This window comes from Hyperolius riggenbachi, chromosome 3 (assembly GCF_040937935.1).
Source record: "Hyperolius riggenbachi isolate aHypRig1 chromosome 3, aHypRig1.pri, whole genome shotgun sequence".
In the NCBI taxonomy this organism is placed as follows: domain Eukaryota; kingdom Metazoa; phylum Chordata; class Amphibia; order Anura; family Hyperoliidae; genus Hyperolius; species Hyperolius riggenbachi.
In genome coordinates this window covers 456,028,830-456,047,782 of record NC_090648.1, presented here as the reverse complement: position 1 = coordinate 456,047,782, position 18,953 = coordinate 456,028,830, and the positions used below count along the sequence as shown (strand labels likewise).

The following is an 18,953-nucleotide window of genomic DNA, read 5'->3' as shown; positions in this document are numbered from 1 at the left end:
TCCCTGGCGCCACACATTCAGGACAGGGAGGTAAGCCTATACTCCGACAACATGGTCACGGTCTCCTATGTCAGGAGACAGGGAGGGACCAGAGTTCAATCTCTGATGTCTCTAACAATTCAAATTTTGGACTGGGCAGAAGCAAATCTGCAGTCACTCACGGCCACCCACATCCAGGGTACCCAGAACAGATGGGCGGACGCACTCAGCCGCTCAGTCATAAGGGAATCCGAATGGCAGTTAAATCAGGAGGTTTTCGACAGTGTCACCAAGGAATGGGGGAGGCCTATTCTAGATCTATTTGCTACACCTCACAACGCGAAGGTAGGGGATTTCTGTTCCCTTCATCCTTCCTCTTCAACGACCCGGTTGGATGCATTAGCGATTGTTTGGCCAAGGGGGCTCTTGTATGCTTTTCCCCCCTTCAATTTGATTCCCAGAGCACTAGGCAAGTTGAGAGATTCACAAGCGGAAGTGATTTTCATAGCGCCATGGTGGCCGAGAAGGGCCTGGTTCCCTTTTCTGCAGTCCCTAAAAGTAAAGGGACCATGGCATTTGGGGAACAGAGCGGATTTACTGCTCCAGAGCGACCAGGTACATCCAGATCCGGGGTTCTTCAATCTCACAGCATGGATCCTGAAAGGGAGAGCTTAAGACGGTTAGGATTTTCAGACAGGGTTGTCAATACGTTGCTTAGATGCAGGAAGGACAACACACGGAAAATTTACGCCAAGGTTTGGCGAGTTTTTTGTTCTTGGAAGGAGAAAAACAATATTAGGACAAATGACTTAAAATTTGTCTTGGAATTCTTGCAAGACTGAGTGGACATGGGGTTAGCGGTAAGCACCCTCAGAGTCCAAATTTCAGCCTTATCCATTTTTTTAAACAGGCGCTTATCCACTGAGTTGCATATAAAAAATTTCCTTAAAGCTGTGGCCAGGTCGCAGCCTCTTCCAACCAAAATGATACCTCCCTGGGACCTGTCACTAGTGCTAGATTATTTGATGGCGGATGAATTGTTTCCGTCAGAAACCATTTCCATAAAGATGTTGACGCTAAAGGTAGCCTTCCTGGTGGCCATAACCACAGCAAGGAGGGTAGGAGATATCCAAGCTCTATCAATAAAAGACCCTTACATGATCATTCATTCAGATCGTATAGTCTTTCGTCCAGATCCTACATATCTACCAAAGGTGGCCACACATTTTCACAGAAGTCAAGTAGTATTGCCTTCTTTTTCTACAAATCCCAAAAATGACAGAGAAGTCAGACTGGCAAGACTAGATGTGAGACAGGCAATTCTAACTTATTTGAAAAGAACACAACAGTGGAGGAGATCGAGTCATTTATTTGTGCTGTTTGCGGGTAGCAGGAAAGGTTTACAAGCCTCAAAGAATTCAATATCCAGATGGATTAGGGAGATAATTCAGTTAGCTTACAAAGAGAGAGACACCACTGCACCGTCAGACATCAGGGCGCACTCGACAAGATCACTGGCAGCCTCTTGGGCGGAAAGGTCGGGGGCCACACTAGACCAAATATGCAGAGCAGCAACCTGGTCGGGACATTCTACGTTTGTCAAGCATTACCGGGTGGAGCAACTTTCAAACCAGGATCAAGCATTTGGACGCAAGGTGCTCCAGGCAGTCATCCCACCCTAAGGTACAAAGAGTTCTCGCTGGTCTCAGGTGAGCTGTCCTGGAGGATGAAGGGAGAAAAGCCGAGCTACTTACCGGTAGTAGTGTTTCGGCGAAGCCTCCAGGACAGCTGCCTTAGTTCCCAGCCCTATTGAAAAAAAAAAAAAAAAGTGATATAAGTGATAAACCTGTTTGTACGTATAGATATATGTTACAGGTGAGCTATGTACTCTTCTAAGAACTGATGGAAGGAGGGGTGAACAGAGCTAAGTAAGCAGAGGGGTGGTCAGATTTAATTGATTGGTGCATTGTTTCCACAGGGGAGGGGCTCAATAGTAATCTCAGGTGAGCTGTCCTGGAGGCTTCGCCGAAACACTACTACCGGTAAGTAGCTCGGCTTTTCATTGTGCTCTTGATACTTTCTTGACCATATTGAATTCCATGGGTGACTTGCCAACAAATTCATAAAGACATTTGTGTCAAATCCATAAAAACCATTTATGTATATGCAGAAGAGATGCTATGTTAAAGGGGTACCTGAATGTGGCATGAGAAAAACAGGAGTACGTAATGTACTAGTCCTACTAATAACATGTCTGTTTAAAAAAAACAAAAAAAACCTTATTAATGCAAATGAGGCAGTCGAACAGCAAGTCAAATTCAGTCTTCGCTCTCCTGACAAGTGTACAGAAACCGAACACTTCCATTTGGCAGCATAAACACTGTTCATACAGGGACAGAATTATGTAGGTCAATTAACTTTTATTTCTTTAGTTTTGCAGCTGAATGAAGGAGATTTTGCATCAGGCTGTCGTGGCCGCTGTTTAGAATTCAGTTTTAAAAAGTCATCCCTTAAAGGGCACTTCAACTGTCCCCCCCAAATTGCTAAACCACATATGACAATATGTGTATTATGGGGTCCCGATACTTACAGGGCTCCCTGTTTGGATGGGCTCTTCTCCATTGTGCGTTCTGGGCAAGTGTACTTCCGATGTGTCATGGGGAGGACCTGTCAGTATCAGGACCCTGTAATACACGCGTTGGTACAGTATGTGGGATTTTGACATTTTGGGTTCAGTTCAGGTGTGCTTTAAACTAAAGCAAAAAAACAAATCTACTTTTTTAGTACTACACAAAAAACCATAAACTTATGGGATAGTTACGTGTATAAGTTCAAGTTTGCTTTTGGTGCAAACACACAGGTGCACAAGCCCTTATAAAGTTTAATTCTGAAAACTTTAATCCTACAATGGTTAAAGGGACTCCGAGCAGTGCAGAAACTATGGAAAGATGCATATCATTTTAAAGCTCTTTCTCCTCTTTCCAATGATATATAAACCACCACCCTACGCCTTTTAGTTTTCGCTATTTACGCGATCGAAATTACCGCAACTTCAATCGCGAAAATAGCGAAAACTAAAAGGCGTAGGGCGGTGGTTTATATATCATTGGAAAGAGGAGAAAGAGAGCTTTAACCTCCCTGGTGTTCTATTAAGATCGCCAGGGTGGCTGCGGGAGGGTTTTTTTAAATAAAAAAAAAACTGTTTCATGCAGCCAACTGAAAGTTGGCTGCATGAAAGCCCACTAGAGGGCGCTCCGGAAGCGTCATTCTGATCGCCTCCGGCGACCAGAATAAACAAGGAAGGCCGCAATGAGCAGCCTTCCTTGTTTTGCTTACATCGTCGCCATAGCGACGAGCGGAGTGACGTCATGGACGTCAGCCGACGTCCTGATGTCAGCCGCCTCCGATCCAGCCCTTAGCGCTGGCCGGAACTTTTGTTCTGGCTGCGCAGGGCTCGGGCGGCTGGGGGGACCCTCTTTCGCCGTTGCTCGCGGCGGATCGCCGCAGAGCGGTGGCGATCAGGCAGCAGACGCGGCTGGCAAAGTGCCGGCTGCGTGTGCTGCTTTTTTATCTCGCAAAAATCGGCCCAGCAGGGCCTGAGCGGCGACCTCCGGCGGTGATGGACGTATATATTCGTCCATACCGCTGAGGAGGTTAAAATGATATGCATCTTTCCATAGTTTCTGCACTGCTCGGAGTCCCTTTAACTTGCTTTTGTATTTTTGTTTGACGAACTTTACTTTGTGTTAAATAAAGCCTGTGCTATTTTTTACTGCTTTTAAACCGCTTTACAGACTGTATTGACTATCTTTAGGGAAAAAACCCTCTGACATTACTTCAAGTCATTTTTTTATATTATGTTATTACATTTACTTTGTTTTCTTTGGCAGTTAGCTATGCATATTGTAAAGGCGGGCCCTTTACAATATTCATAGCTAACTGCCAAAAAAAACAAAGTAATTCTAATAACATAATATAGCCCAAATAGTAATTTTGTCCAACGATGAAATCAGACTATGAAGTACAGTGTACCCAGTACCTCCTACATATTTCAGCATGCGTATTACCTGCACAGAGCAGGAAACACTCCAGTTTGCGTGCACTAATTGGCAAACTGCCCCATCTAATACTCATTGTGCTGGCAGTAATGCTGTGGTATGGAGTAGCTGTAAAACAAAGGTCCTGGTAGTACATTTGAAATAATGTTTTAAAAAATGAATTGGCGTTTAGATCTGAACTAACCGGATTGCTTTTTTTTATCACTTTAAAAGCTGAAAAGACTCCGCTCACAATACGTGCACTAGGCGGAGCTCTGAATCTGTTCCTTACACTTTGCAGATGACTTAGGAAGCTTTTGTCTCTGACTCTAGAATCTGCTTTGCCATCTCGCATTATTTCCAGGTGTGTGGACACAGGAGAATATTTCCGTTAGGACTTGCTTTGGCCCCTTAGTGGGAATGGAGAGTCAGTCCCTAGAGGTCGCTGGCTGGACCGACAAATCTGCCAATCACATTTGGAAGGTAGGTCTACCACACATCTGCATATGCAGAATATCGAAAAATGTTCACTGGATACCAACGTGATTTTTCAGTTCCATCCCTCGCTGGCATTTTACATCCCCTCTTCAGATGTTTTGCCTCGCCTCATCCCCAAATAGTACATTCATCTAAGTGACCGTTGTTTAACTTTTTAACTTAATTTTATCTTCAGATTATGTGTGATAAATAGTGATGATATCTAGGAGAACTTATGTAGAAGCATGTGATCAGTTTGGTCAGGTGATAAATATGTAAGTTTCTGATTTGCTAGTCATCATGTGCTAAAAAGAAAGGTGTGATTATAGCAAATCAGAGCTTTGCAAATCTGTCAGCTGATCAAACAAACCACATGCTTCTCCATGAATTGTAGCCCTGACCATCACTAATGGTAAAGACTTTTTTTATTTATTTTTTAATAGCAGTATGTGCTGGTACTGTATATTTGTCTATGGATGAGGATCTGTTGTGGTACAGCAGGGTTTTCTCTTACCTGATTTGATGTTTGCAGCTGATAAACACTTTGGGTCAGATTTATCAAAGCATTACCAACAGTTTTTTTTCTTCTTAACCCATTCGCGGTCCATCGTTTTCACATGAGAAATGTTCATCTCCCATTCAGTTGCCTATAACTTTATCACTACTTATCACAATGAACTGATCTATATCTTGTTTTTTCCGCCACCAATTAGGCTTTCTTTGGGGGGTACATTTTGCTATGAGCCACTTTACTGTAAATGCATTTTAACAGGAAGAATAAGAAAAAAATGGAAAAATTCATTATTTCTCAGTTTTCAGCTATTATAGTTTTAAAATAATACATGCCTCCATAATTAAAACTCACGTATTGTATTTGCCCATATGTCCCGGTTATTACACCGTTAAAATTATGTCCCTATCACAATGTATGGCGACAATTTTTTATTTGGAAATAAAGGTGCATTTTTTCCATTTTGCATCTATCACTATTTACAAGTTTAAAATAAAAAAAATATAGAAATATTTCATCCTTACATTGATATTTAAAAAGTTTAGACCCTTAGGTAAATATTTAATTTTTATTTTTTTTATTGTAATTTTTTTTTTTTTTTATATATATAGTAAACATTTTATTTGGGTAGTTTTGGGAGGGTGGGAGGTAAACAGTAGATTTATAATGTAAATGTGTGTTAATTTTTATTTTTTTTTACTTTCAGTTGTAGTATTACTTTTTGGCCACAAGATGGCGGCCATGAGTTTGTTTACATGACGTCACTCTAAGCGTAACACACGCTTAGAGCGACGCATGGGGGAGGTGAGAGCCAGAAAAAGCACAGCTTCCGAGAGAAGCTGTCGCTTTTTCAGCGGGGGAGAGGAATCAGTGATCGGGCACCATAGCCCGATACATTGATTCCTGAGCTACCGAATCCGCGGCCGGGAGTGCGTGTGCATGCGCGCAATCGGCCGCGGGAGCGCGCGGTAGCGCGCAATGGTTCCTGGACGTAGATTCTACGTCCAGGAACCAAAATAGGTTAAGCAGTTCTAATCAGCAGGTGAACGGTTCTGTATGATAATACATTTTGCTTGATAGTGACAGTTTAGTGTGAATTTCTAGAACTGCACTATGGTTAAGAAAAGTGCAAATTCATTCCTAAACTGATGCAGATTAAGAAGTGCTTAATAGCAGTTCTACAGATAGTGCTCCTCCCACTGCTACCAGGTGTCCTGTGGAGCTGTTCTGTGATTAACCCTTCCAGTACTGGGCATTGAAGCAATACAGCAGATGTATTGGTTACCCCAGCAACAGCAATTCCCCTCACACACTGCACTATCTGAGAGACCTTCATAACTCCTTCTATTTTACAACAGTTTTAGAAGGAAACTGCACTATCTAGTTATTTCTTAAGATGTCTGAGACAGTTCTGCACGGATTTCTGAAAACATACCAATATTTTGTCTCAGAAGCTCATGATAAATGTCCCCCTTTGTTTTGTCGCAGATGTACGACAACAATGTGATGGAGTTCTGCATTATAACAACAGATGAGAATGAATGTAACTGGATGATGTTTGTGCGGAAGGCGAGGTATGAAGGAATATGAGCCAAGCTGCTTGGCAGATAAAGAATTACCAGAATCCTTTGTTTCCCTGTATTCCTGATACAGAGATGTCTTATATGTTCCCACCAGGAACCCAGAGGAGCAGAACCTGGTGGCCTATCCTCACAATGGGAAGATCTATTTCTGCACCTCCCAGGATATCCCCGCCCAGGAGGAGCTGCTGTTCTATTACAGCCGGGATTACGCCCAACAGATGGGTAAGGTCATATGGCCTTTTTTTTCTTCCCTTCCTTCTTTGAAAAACTTTATTAAACAGAGGAAAAAGCTCAACAGAATTATATAGCATGTCAGGCTAACGTTACAGAAGCTTCTTCCCCAGTGGCGGAGCTATGGGCTCCGGTGCAGGTTTTACATCAGGCCCCAGCCCCCAAGCACTCTATATGTAACACTTAATACGGCGCACCAAAACCTGCCATTAGAGGTGCCAAAACAGTATTAGAGGTGCAAGAATGGGATGGGGAGCAGTTTGTTAATGATTACTACTATTCAAAGCATCTATAGAAGTGACCATTACCAGCACAGGACCAATAAACAGCTAATACCTTGGTTGAGGAAGGGCCCTATGGCTCAAGGGCCCCGATGCGGACACTTCCTCTAAAACCCCTATTGCTACACCACTGTTCTTCCCATCATGGGTCCCAATGATCAACAATAATAATCCAACAATAATATAATGTTAGCAGTCTTATGTTTTGCAATCTCAGCTATAAAATTTTTACGATCCGTATGAACCTTCACCCATACAGAAAGAAGAGACAGGTAAAATCCTTTTCACCCTATCTCCTTAATCTAGATTCGAGGTCGTGATTTGATTAAAAACCGGTTCGGGACCGACTAAGTTTGAAACTACGCTCCACTTGTGGCCGCTTAAACCTGATATGGCGTAGTTTTAATGCCAGCGACTTCTCTGCACGTAACGCGTTTGTGCATCCCTGCCGGCATAGAGCTCTAAAGACAACTGAGCTCTGTACATCTGTCAGGAGCCATTTTTATTGGCTCCTGACCCCCTGGTCACTGTGAGCCAATCGCAGCTATCCGTGCTAAATTGGAAAAAAAAAAAAGGATCCGGTCCTTAAAGCTAAACTGAGGATTGGGGGGAAAAAAAAAGCTTTACTTACCTGTGGCTTCTGCCAGCTCCCTGTAGCCATCCTGTCTGGCGCTGGTACTCAAAGACCCTCAGATCCCCCGTTGTGGCTCTGTTTCCTTACCACCAACTTACAAGTCGACTGCCACCACGCCTACGTGGCCCTGGCCACGGACATCCTCGGTCACGCTCCCGCTACGATAAAATCTCTACTGAGCCTGCACAGGATGTTGCTGGTGACGGGAATGAGGACGCGCGGCCAGGGCTGTGCATGCGCATTGAACGGAGACGGGTAAAATCAGCCACGGCGGACCAGAGGATCATTACAGGTAGACGCGGGCACAAGATGGCTGCAGGGGGCTGGCAGAAGCCCCAGGTAAGTGAAGATGAGGGATATGGAGGCTGGCATGTTTTTTTCTTCCTGTGTGTGGTTTTAGACTCTACTGATTAGAAAGATCAGCAGGAGAGCCAGGCAACTAGTATTGTTTCAAAGGAAATAAATATGGCAGTTTCCAATAGGTCTCACACCTCTGGTTCCTTTTAAAGGGAACGCAAGGTAAGCGACATATGAAGGCTGACATATTTATTGCTTTTTTTAACAAAGCACATTGCCTGGCTGTCCTGCTGATCCTCATTCTTTATTACTTTTAGCCATAGACCCTGAACAAGCATGCAGATAAAATCTTTCTGATGAAAATCTGAGAAGATTAGCTGCATGCTTGTTTCAGGCGTGACTCAGACACTACTGACCAGAAAGATCAGCAGGATGCCAGGCAACCAGTATTGTTTAAAAGGAAATAAATATGGCAGCCTCCATATCCCTCTCACTTCCTTTTAAAGAGGAACTTTAGACTCCTAGACACACAGTCCCGATTCTACTGTGAATAGGTTTACTTTAAAACCTAAAAGAAACTTGCAGAAAGTTCACCCTAAAGCGTATCGAAATGAAACTGGCTTAGTGACATGAATCTCCACCCACCTTCTTTGTGACTTGCAAAGATAGCATGAGAGGGGCAGAGAATGACATTGCTGGAGATCGTTGGAGGAGAGTTTACCGCTGTACTAAAGGGGCCCATACACTCGGCCGATTTTTTTTTTTATCGATCATAATCGATCGATTGGTCAATTGCAATCCAATCGATCGATTTGCAGCCGAATTTCGATCCATTTCAATCGATCTGGCAGGCTGGAAAATCTAGGTCGATCTGTTGAGATTGCTTATCATTTTGCATAGGCCCTAATGGAAATCTGATGGCAAAAAATGCCATCAGATCGATTTTCAATAGATTTCAAATTGAAATCTATTGGAAATCTGTTCCTAGTAAAAAAATGTTCCTAAACAGATCAGATAGATCAGAAATCTATCTGATGATCTATCTGCTGCTAATCTAACGAGTGTATTGCCACCTTAAAACAAGGATGAGGAAACAGATCTTTCCAGTTGTCAGTAAAGGCACCGCTTAGGCGGTTTACTAAGATTTCCCCCACAATAGGTACCATGCTGACTGTGTAGTCAGCTCCCTGGGCCTTAGAACTGGCTTAATTGACAGCTTTGTAATTAGTAGTGGTAGCTCAGCATCAGAGATAATAGAAAATTTGTTGATCACTGCCACAAAACAAAGTGGTGCTGAAGTGAACATGAAATTGAGCACAGAACAGTGAATGGGCACGTCTTAACGAGGAACTTTAACCAAGGATTGATCTTCATTCCAGTTAGCAGCTGATACCCCTTTCCCATGAGAAATATTCAGCTTTTCTGGAATAGATCATCAGAGGGGTCTGAATGGCTGATATTGCGGTGAAACCCCCCCCCCCCCCCACAGTGAGGTGTCATGACCATGGTCCTGGCAGTTTCCTGTCTGTGAACCTTGTTGCATTGTGGGAAATAACAGCTTTTTCCAACTGCCAAGCAACCAGCATCTTCCTCTGTGCACAGAACACACCTAACAGGACTTAAGATAACCTGTAACTTTAAAAACCTCCCCTGCGGGGTACTCATCTCGGGTGGGGGAAGCCTCCGGATCCTATTGAGGCTTCCCCCATCCTCCTCGGTCCGACAGCGGGGATGTAAATATTTACCTTCCCGGCTCCAGCGCAGGCGCAGTATCGGCTCTCCGCCTTGGAGATAGGCGGAAATAGCCGATCGCTGTCAGCCCGTTCCACTGCGCAGATGCAAGTCGCTTGCGCAGTAGAGCGGACCGACGGAGATGACAATTTTCGCCTATCTCCGTGCGTAGAGCTGCAACAGCGCCCCCGCTGGAGCCAGGAAAGGTAAATAAATCAGCGCTTGTCAGGCTTGTCGAGGGAGGATTCTGGGACACATCTGGGGAGCCAGCGCTAGACTGCCTGCAGCTACAGGGGAGGGGGAAGCCTCATTAGGACTCTGAGGCTTCTCCCTCCTGAGGTGAGTACCCTCCAGGGGAACTTTTTTTTGTTACAGGTTCTCTTTAAGATGTCACCACCAAATGGTGCCGTACGTCACAAGTTAAATGGCAGATGTAAAAACAGTTTGTGGTACTCACAAAGTAGGTTGCATGGGGTCAACCAACCACTGAGGGCAGGTGGAGCTTTATAAACCCGACTCCACTTGGGTGTCCAGCTGGAACCTGATCCGGTCACACTCTTGGCAAAACAAAGGACCTATCAGTGGCAGAGCCACTGGGTACTAGAATACACTCCTCCAAAGGAGGGTGAAAAGCACAAAGGGGGAAGAAGTGCCCAATTATAGATAAAACTGTTAAAAACAGCTAAAATAATAAAGAGGTGGCTTACCTCAATAACGACACATTCATACACCGGCAACGCATTTTGTTGGTCTAACTTCCTTAGGCCTAATACAGTGCCAGAGATTTATCTAAAGCCAAGAATGGAGCGCCTCTCCAGTGAGGCACTCTGTGGGAGGAAGTGGGCATTAGACCCACAAAATGTGTTGCCTGTGCATAATTAATCTTCCCCTCCCTTTATTATTTTAGCTGTTTTTAAAACCGGTTTATCTATCATGTTGCACAATTCCCCCCCTTTTGTGTTGTCACCATGGGTAGCCTCGGGATATTAGCAGCCAATGGGAGGTGTGGCCTGTGATACATGAAGTATTGCTGCTGGTTTGAGTGACACTTTTTATAATGCCTGTTCTTAGGATTGCCTGAACAGCCAGAGATGCTGCTGTGTCACTGCGGGAAGGAGTGCTCCTCCTACGCGGAGTTCAAATCTCACCTGAACAGTCACATCAACAGTCACCTCTCCAGCGAGACTCTGAGCAGCGAGGACACCAGCCAGCCAATGACCCCCAGCAAGGAGCGCAAGTGGAAGTGTACGGTGTGCCCCCGCTCCTTCTCCTCCTCCACCAAGCTCAATGTGCACTACATGGGCCACATGGGCATGAAGCCCCACAAGTGTGAGTTCTGCAGCAAGGCCTTCAGCGACCCCAGCAACCTGCGCACCCACCTCCGCATACATACAGGTACGTTCAGCCCCTCCCACTGCCAGGAGGCGTGCTCTGTTCATGGCTGACTCTGCATCAAAACATGAGAGGTTCACATGCACAAGCCAAAAAAAATAGAGCCTAGAATAATAACTCCAGCTCAACTAATGTGAAGCCAGTGGACACAGTTTAAGTGAACCAGAGTTGAAAAGACATCGCGGAGCTCACTCCAACCTGAATTATTGCAAATTCTTTCTGTTTTAAGAAAGCAGTCTTTTGTTTTCCATGGCAGTTTTGGTCCATTGTAGCCCCTTACACATCCCAACAAGTTCTGGGTCACCATGAGCTTTCTGGTTAATCTGTACCTCTGGGTGTTTCAAGGCCTACCCCATAAAGCCACATTTAATCTATGCCATGCACTGATGAGGATCAACCAATCCAAAACCGTCTGTATGCATGTTGGATTATTGTGGCTCTGTAATATTAATAAGCTGACACATCATTGCATTCCAGCGGATCTGGAGGTGTGGCTAGCTTCCAGGGACGACACTAGATAATTTGCATATTTCAGCAGTAATGCTGAGTCATTTTCTTGCAAAGTTTGTCTTCTGTCAGATGCCCTCCATGTCTAGGAAAAATGGTCCAGTATTCAGATGGTCAATGTCACACATGATTTATTTATTTTTTTTGAGAATTTTAGCCATTTTCTACACCAGCTTTCCTTCCCCACTGCATAAAGCAAATTTAAATTGTGTGTGTGTGTGTGTGTGTGTCCCTCTGCAGCTCAGTAATGGTGCAACTATGTAGCTAAGTTCCCTTGACAAAATCCTTTGTAACAGTGGCTGGATAGTGAACTGGCTAAAGACCCCACCTGTGACAAAAGAGACCAGGGCTCGAATCCTAGAGCCTGTTGCCTATACAGGTATAACTCGAAAAATCAGAATATCGTGCAAAAAGTCAATTTATTTCAGTAATTAAACTTAAAAGGTGAAGCAAAGCGAGATATTTTAAACCTTTGTTATAATTTTGATACAGCTTATGAAACCCCCAAAATCAAAAATCTCAGGCCATTAGAATATTGTGAAAGGGTTCAATATTCTAGGCTCATAGTGTCGGCCTCTAATCGGCTAATTCATCATAACCACTTTTTCCACCATTACAGTATATCTGTATCCTCTGTGACTTCATCTAAGCCACGAGGACATAGATCTACATCGTGTAGCTGAAACACAGCTGTGCACGATTGTGCACTATATGCTACAGCACTAATTGGCGAAAGGGAATATATGTTCCCTGAGCCAATAAGATTTATTTTTACCCTTAAAAATACTTTTATTTTCTTAGTTGATATTGAAAAATACAAACTGTAGCATTATTTCAGAATCAAACATAAATTGTGACAGGAACATAATCTAAATTTTGTGTTTTACAGTAGAAATAGCCAAACAAAATGTGTTTTTTTTTATCTACTGTAGAGCTTTTTATTTTTAAACTGGAATTAGTAAAACTAAGAATGAATGTGTTTTTTTTTTTTTTTTATCAGTTTTTCTCCTCTTACAATGCATAGAAAGCAAAATTGTTCAAGGGGAAAAATGCCATACAATGAAAGCCAAGCTTGTCTTACCTTGGGCTTCCTCTAGCCTCACTCCCATCCCAGGGAGCAATGTGCAGATGCAGAACGCTTCTGAGGATGGGAGAGTGGTGGCACGTGGCCAGGCCACACATGTGCAGAAGCTGGCCACCACTGGTCAGATTATTGGGTCTGATTCCACGACAATGGAGAGGACGGCGGGGGAACCCACGCACCTCATAGGGCTTAGAGTAAGCCCCAGGTAAGTAAAAATATGCCCAGTGTCCTGATCTTAGGTACACTTTAATGCTTCAGGGGGCTTATTGAGCAAGCGCTTTGAGTCCAACAGGAGAAAAGCACTATACAATGTGAAGAATTATTTTTATTATTATACCAGCTCATGGAGACATGAAATGTGACTTTAGATGATAAATGCCGGTTGTATGACTCCCTGCAGGACAGAAGAACTATCGCTGTGGGCTGTGCGACAGATCGTTCACGCAGAAAGCTCACCTAGCCTCACACATGGTGACGCACACAGGGGAGAAGAATCTGAAGTGTGACTTCTGTGAGAAGATGTTCATGAGAAGGCAGGACCTGAAGCAGCACATCCTCACCCACACCCGGTGAGTGACCGCTACGCTCTCCCTTCCTCCAGCAGTCTAAAATAAACATAGCATGTACCGTGTTCTACTAAAAAGATATGACTTTACCAATGTTTTTTAACCTGCCCTCCGACTTCGAGTGCATAGCCCCGCCCGCTTGCAGACGAGCCATGGCACTCTGTATCGGATCATATAACTTTCCTCAAAGATGGCTGCCATGTCTGCCTCTTACAGATAATTCGCAGAGATAGTCAAGGAGTTCTAGTCATTTCAAGTCGATGCAAAATATATGTTAGATGCAACTCTGTGCAGCTTGAAATTGTAGTAGCTGATGGTTTTGAATGGTCCAATGCCAAGCTGCATATATTTGCATAACATTAACAAAATTCACAATGAATTATGAGCATCTCAGTGACTATCGCTACTAATCAGCACTGTAAGAAAGTAAGAGGAGCAGTTTTGATTGATGACACCACTGCCTTCTAACCTTTCCCAACTGTGGCTGACGCAAAACGTTGGGGGTGGGAGGGGAAGAAATGTGAGGACAGTAAAGCAGTGGAACTAGTCTATGGGAGTTGCCTTATATTTTCTTTAAAATGACCTCTTCCTAAAGCACATGCGTGTACAGATGTAGGAAGTGATAGCAGAAGAACTTCCCTGTTATTCTTTTGCCTGCAAGCTTTATAATTTATATTTTGAATTGGATGAGTATTGAAAGTCTGTGCCCTGTTTTTGCTGTCCTCCGTGTCCGTGGGAATGATTGCTAGTTCCCTGAAATGTTTGTTCTGCTTCCAGCTGTCAGGGCAAGTTCACAATTGGTCCAGTGTCTGACCACTACCTAGCGCAGTAGACTGACAGACCCCATGTGTACCCTTTCACACACGTCCATCTCTTCTGTGTCCAGCCTTGTACTTTGCCTTTCCACAGCGCACAAACATGACCTGCATGTTTGTTGTTCTGGACAGTGGGTGCATTGCCCAAGTGCGTGCAACACAAGCTTCCACAGACTGCGGTAGCGCACAACATATGTACTGTACGAATACGCTGCCACTCTGGAGAAGTGTGAACTGGCTCTCATGACCTGAGATGAGGACAAATGACCATTAACGTGAACCTGAGATGTTCTTATATTTTATAGATACCTGGGGCCTCCTCCAGCCCCCTTCAGGCTGATCGGTCCCTTGCTATCTTGCTCCACCTCCTGGATCCTCCGCTATGGCTTCCAGTCGTGGGAGCACGATTGGGAATGTGCGCAGCCGGACTGCGCCTGCCCTGACTGGCCCCAACTGGCCAAATTACCGGGAGCCGTAGCAGAGGATCCAGGTGGTGGAAGAGGACAGCGAGGGACTAATCAGCCTGAAGGGGGCTGGAGGAAGCCCCAGGTAGTTATCCATTTTTCCTTTCGGGCCATCTCAGGTTCACTGGTTCACTTTTTAAGAGCAGCTTAGTGGGGGAGCAAAGGATGAAGTCTCACTCCATTTTCGACACAGGTTCACTTTCTAAAAAGAGGTTTTTGTATTATGATCCTAGTTCTTATGTAGCAGCAGTCTTTCATTGTGAAAATACACAGCCTTTCAGGTACTTGTGCGCATTGTAGCAGCGTGTTTATACATCCACCATAATATCACTCCAAAGATCGAGCAATGATCTCTTAAAGGGGAACTGAAGAGAGAGGGATATGGAGGCTTCCATGTTTATTTCCTTTTAAGCTATACCAGTTGCCTGGCTATCCTGCTGATCCTCTGCCTCTAATACTATTAGCCATAGCCCCTGAACAAGCATGCAGCAGAACAGGTGTTTCAGACTTTAAGTCAGATCTGACAAGACTAGCTGCATGCTTGTTTCTGGTGTTATTCAGATACTACTGCAGAGAAATAGACCAGCAGAGCTGCCAGGCAACTGGTATTGATTAAAAGCAAACAAATATGGCAGCCTCCATATACCTCTTACTTCAGTTCCCCTTTAAGGGAAACATTGATAAAGCGTGTGTACAAACCTTACAGTTTCTGCATGCTTCTATTTTAAAGTGCATTTTCCCTGCACTGGTTTATCAGGTTTGGTTGAGTAAAGCAGAAGAAAGTCATACTCAGCAAACAGTGGCTGTGAATGCAATCTGCCCATCCTCCTCTGTCCTAGTTTATTTACTTAAAGGACACCTGAACTCTCAGTAGATCTATATAACTACACAAATTTGTTTTAGTATAAGGATCTTATACTTACTCTTTGAACCCGCCCCCCCCCCCCCCCCCCAAATATTGGTATTAAATACCGGTATTTTACTATGGCCAAACCTAACCCTATTCTCACAGTGAAACCCCCTCCACCTTGCACAAACCACCTGACACCAGGCCCCAAACACCCCCCCCCCCCCCCCCCAAGCGCAAACTTCCTACTTGGCGCATAACCCTCACACCCACATTCCTCCCCCCACCGCCAATTGTCGCCAACCAAGCCACAAAGAAGGAAAAAACATAATTGCCTAGGCACTGCTATAGGCGCTGGCAGCCCTGTTTGCTCTATTTGGCTGCAGTAGTGTCTGAATCGCATCAGAAACAAGCATTCAGCTAATTTTGTCAGATATGCCAAAAATGTCAGAAACCGCTGATCTGCTGCATGTTTGTTCAGGGTCTATGGCTAAAAGTATAAACGGCAGAGGATCAGCAGGACAGCCAGGCAACTGGTATTGCTGAAAAGGAACTAAATATGGCAGCCTCCATATTCCTCTTGCTTTAGTTGTCCTTTAAGCCAGAAGCTCAGTATGACAGATCGTCAGCACGCATTTTATAATAGCCAAATATGGCCGCCTCTATATTAACCTTCCTCAGCTAGGATTATGCCAAGTCCTTGCCCTAGTTTTGTGTAGAGAATATTCGACACAGTTACAGTGTCTTCCCCATCAATGGGCAGGATGCACAAAGCTTTCTCAGCTGTTTTCACCTTATCTAAGTTACTATTTTAAGCTCCCAAAGAGCAAAAATATAATTAAGGTAAGAAAAGTAATATTGAAATGAAGTTAATCACGAACCGTTTACTTTATTTTGCTTGTAGATGTGCTGAAAGGTTATTTTTATTAAAGGAATACTGTAGGGGGGGGGGGGGGGGGAATAGAGTGGAACTTACCCGGGGCTTCTAATGGTCCCCCGCAGACATCCTGTGCCTGCGCAGCCACTCCCCAATGCTCCGGCCCCGCCTCTAGTTCACTTCTGGAATTTCTGACTTTAAAGTCTGAAAACCACTGCACCTGCGTTGCCGTGTCCTCGCTCCTGCTGATGTCACCAGGAGCTTACTGCGCATACTGGGCCTGTGCAGTACGCTCCTGGTGACATCAGCAAGAGAGAGGACAAGGCAACGCAGGTGCAGTGGTTTTCAGACTTTAAAGTCTGAAATTCCAGAAGTGAACCGGAGGCGGGGCCGGAGCATCGGTGAGTGGCTGCACGGGCCCAGGATGTCTACGGGGGACCATTAGAAGCCCCAGGTAAGTTCAACTCATTTTCCCCCCAACCCCCCCCCCTACAGTACTCCTTTAAGTGAGAAGTCATTTATAAGAAGTTGTGAATAGAGCCCTATGTTTGATTTCCAAGCTCAGGCTGGAACAAGGGATGCTTTGAACTCACTTTCTGCAGCAGATTAGGCAGGCTGATCGGAATCCAGGGATGTTTAGTACATCAAACACCACACCGCTGACACGTGAAATTACAATTTCTTTATAATTGCAGAAAATCTTAGCTAGCTGAAATTTTTTTTTAATAGAAAGGTCATTCTGAATAACTCGTTACTGTATTGTATTTATACCCTATTGCCGCTCGGGAGACTGTTAGACGGTGTGATCGCCATCTATTTACATAGTGATCAGCAGCAGTGCTGTACTGGGGACAGCCGTGTGATACGGCTGTCCCCCTGGGGGACAAGAGAGCGATCGGCTCTCATAGGTAGAAGTCTATGACAGCCAGTCGCGTGATTGGCTGGCTGGGGAAGGGAGGGAATTTCTAAAAATAAACAGAATTAGTAAAAAAACTGTAGGAAACAGTGAACATACATATGTATTAAAAAAATAAAATAAACACAAAAGGGGGGGGGGGGGGGGGGGAATCAGACCCCTGCTGGTGGGGAGAAAAGGGGGGGAAATCACTTGTGTGCTGTGTTGTGTGGCCCTGCAGCTTGGCCTTAAAGCTGCAGTGGCCAATTACGGAAAAAACAGGCTGGTCTTTAGGGGGGTTTACCACTGTGGTCCTCAAGTGGTTAAACAGGAATATTAAGAAAAAATTCATTATTTCTCAGTTTTCGGCCATTATAGCTTTAAAAGAATACATGCTACCATAATTGAAACCTACGTATTTTATTTGCCCATTTGTCCCGGTTATTACACCATTTCAATTATGTCCCTATCAAAATATATGGTGCCAATATTTTATTTGGAAATAAAGATGCATTTTTTTTTCAGTTTTGCATCTATCACTATTTACAAGCTTATCATTTAAAAAATATTCGTAATATACACTCTTGACATGCATATTAAAAAAAAGTTGAACCCCTTAGGTAACTTATTTTTTTTTTACATTGTATTTTTTGTATTTTATGTGTTTATTTTTTTGGAGTGTGGGAGGTAAACCTTTCACTTTAAACACAATGAATTACATTTAAAATTAACACGAGGTGTGAGTGATATGGAGGCTGACATACTGTATTTCCTTTTAAACAATACTATTTGCCTGGCAGTCCTGCTGATCTGTTTGGCTGCAGTAGTGAACTGAATTACACCAGAAACAAGCATGCAGCTAATGTCAGAAACCCCTGACCTGCTGCATGCTTGTTCAGCGTCTAGCGTTGAATGTATAAGAGTATAGTGTATGCAGCTTTATTGCTGCTAGGGGTGCCTCTAGCCATGTTGTCACTCCAGGTCGAGAAAACCTGTGGTGCCCACCCTAAGAAAATAATCGTAATGTGGCAATGTTACACCATAAAATGTAATGCGGGCAGCATTTCACCAGAAAATACTGTGCACCTGTAAAAAAAAAAAAAAAAAAAAAAGACTACTCTCCCGGCATGCATCTCCCCGATGATTTTCAACTCCCATGCTGACACTGCAGAGCACGGCTACGGGAAGATGGTGCCCGAAGCCTTGTACTGGAGACACAGTCTCTAGTGCAGGGCTTCCTGCAGCCCTGCTCTTTAGGTGGGCTGCGTGTAGTGAACTGGTGCGGTGGCTATTAAGACGCCTCAAGCCAGTTAACCACCGGGGGGGGGTCCCACAGTGTGGCGTGGGCATGGTCTGCCCACCCCCACCGCGCACAGCGCCCCTGTTGGACTAGGCCCTGAGTGCTGCTGATTACTCATGAGGAAAATACCTGGGCTGCCTGTACTGCAACACAGAGTACAATTTCCAGGCTAGAAAGGTAGTTTTAGATATTTAGAAATTGAAAGGCTAGTGTTAAAGTGAACCAGAGACGAAGCATCCTCATGTAATTTACAATATATATCCGTGGGAACATTAGAAAAAACACCTACCCTGCTCTTTCATTATTTACTGTTCAGATTGCTTATCAGCCCAGATAAAATCTCGACTGAGCATTCAGTCTGGCTTTGCTATAATAAATCAGCTATAAGGATTCATGAGCAGAGCCACAAGGGGGCAGGCTTGGGCTTGAAAAGCACAGAAGACAA

General features: G+C 44.2%; 1 protein-coding gene across 1 annotated transcript in view; it reads left to right on the top strand.

The window, feature by feature from the left end:
* Positions 1-18,953, top strand: part of PRDM4 (PR/SET domain 4) — a 39,391-nt gene that overhangs the window by 19,177 nt on the left and 1,261 nt on the right. The window contains exons 7-11 of the mRNA XM_068277908.1: positions 4,381-4,499; positions 6,493-6,578; positions 6,682-6,809; positions 10,833-11,156; positions 13,145-13,313. Of these exons, the coding sequence (XP_068134009.1) occupies positions 4,381-4,499; positions 6,493-6,578; positions 6,682-6,809; positions 10,833-11,156; positions 13,145-13,313 (826 nt within the window). The remainder of the gene's footprint in view (positions 1-4,380; positions 4,500-6,492; positions 6,579-6,681; positions 6,810-10,832; positions 11,157-13,144; positions 13,314-18,953) is intronic.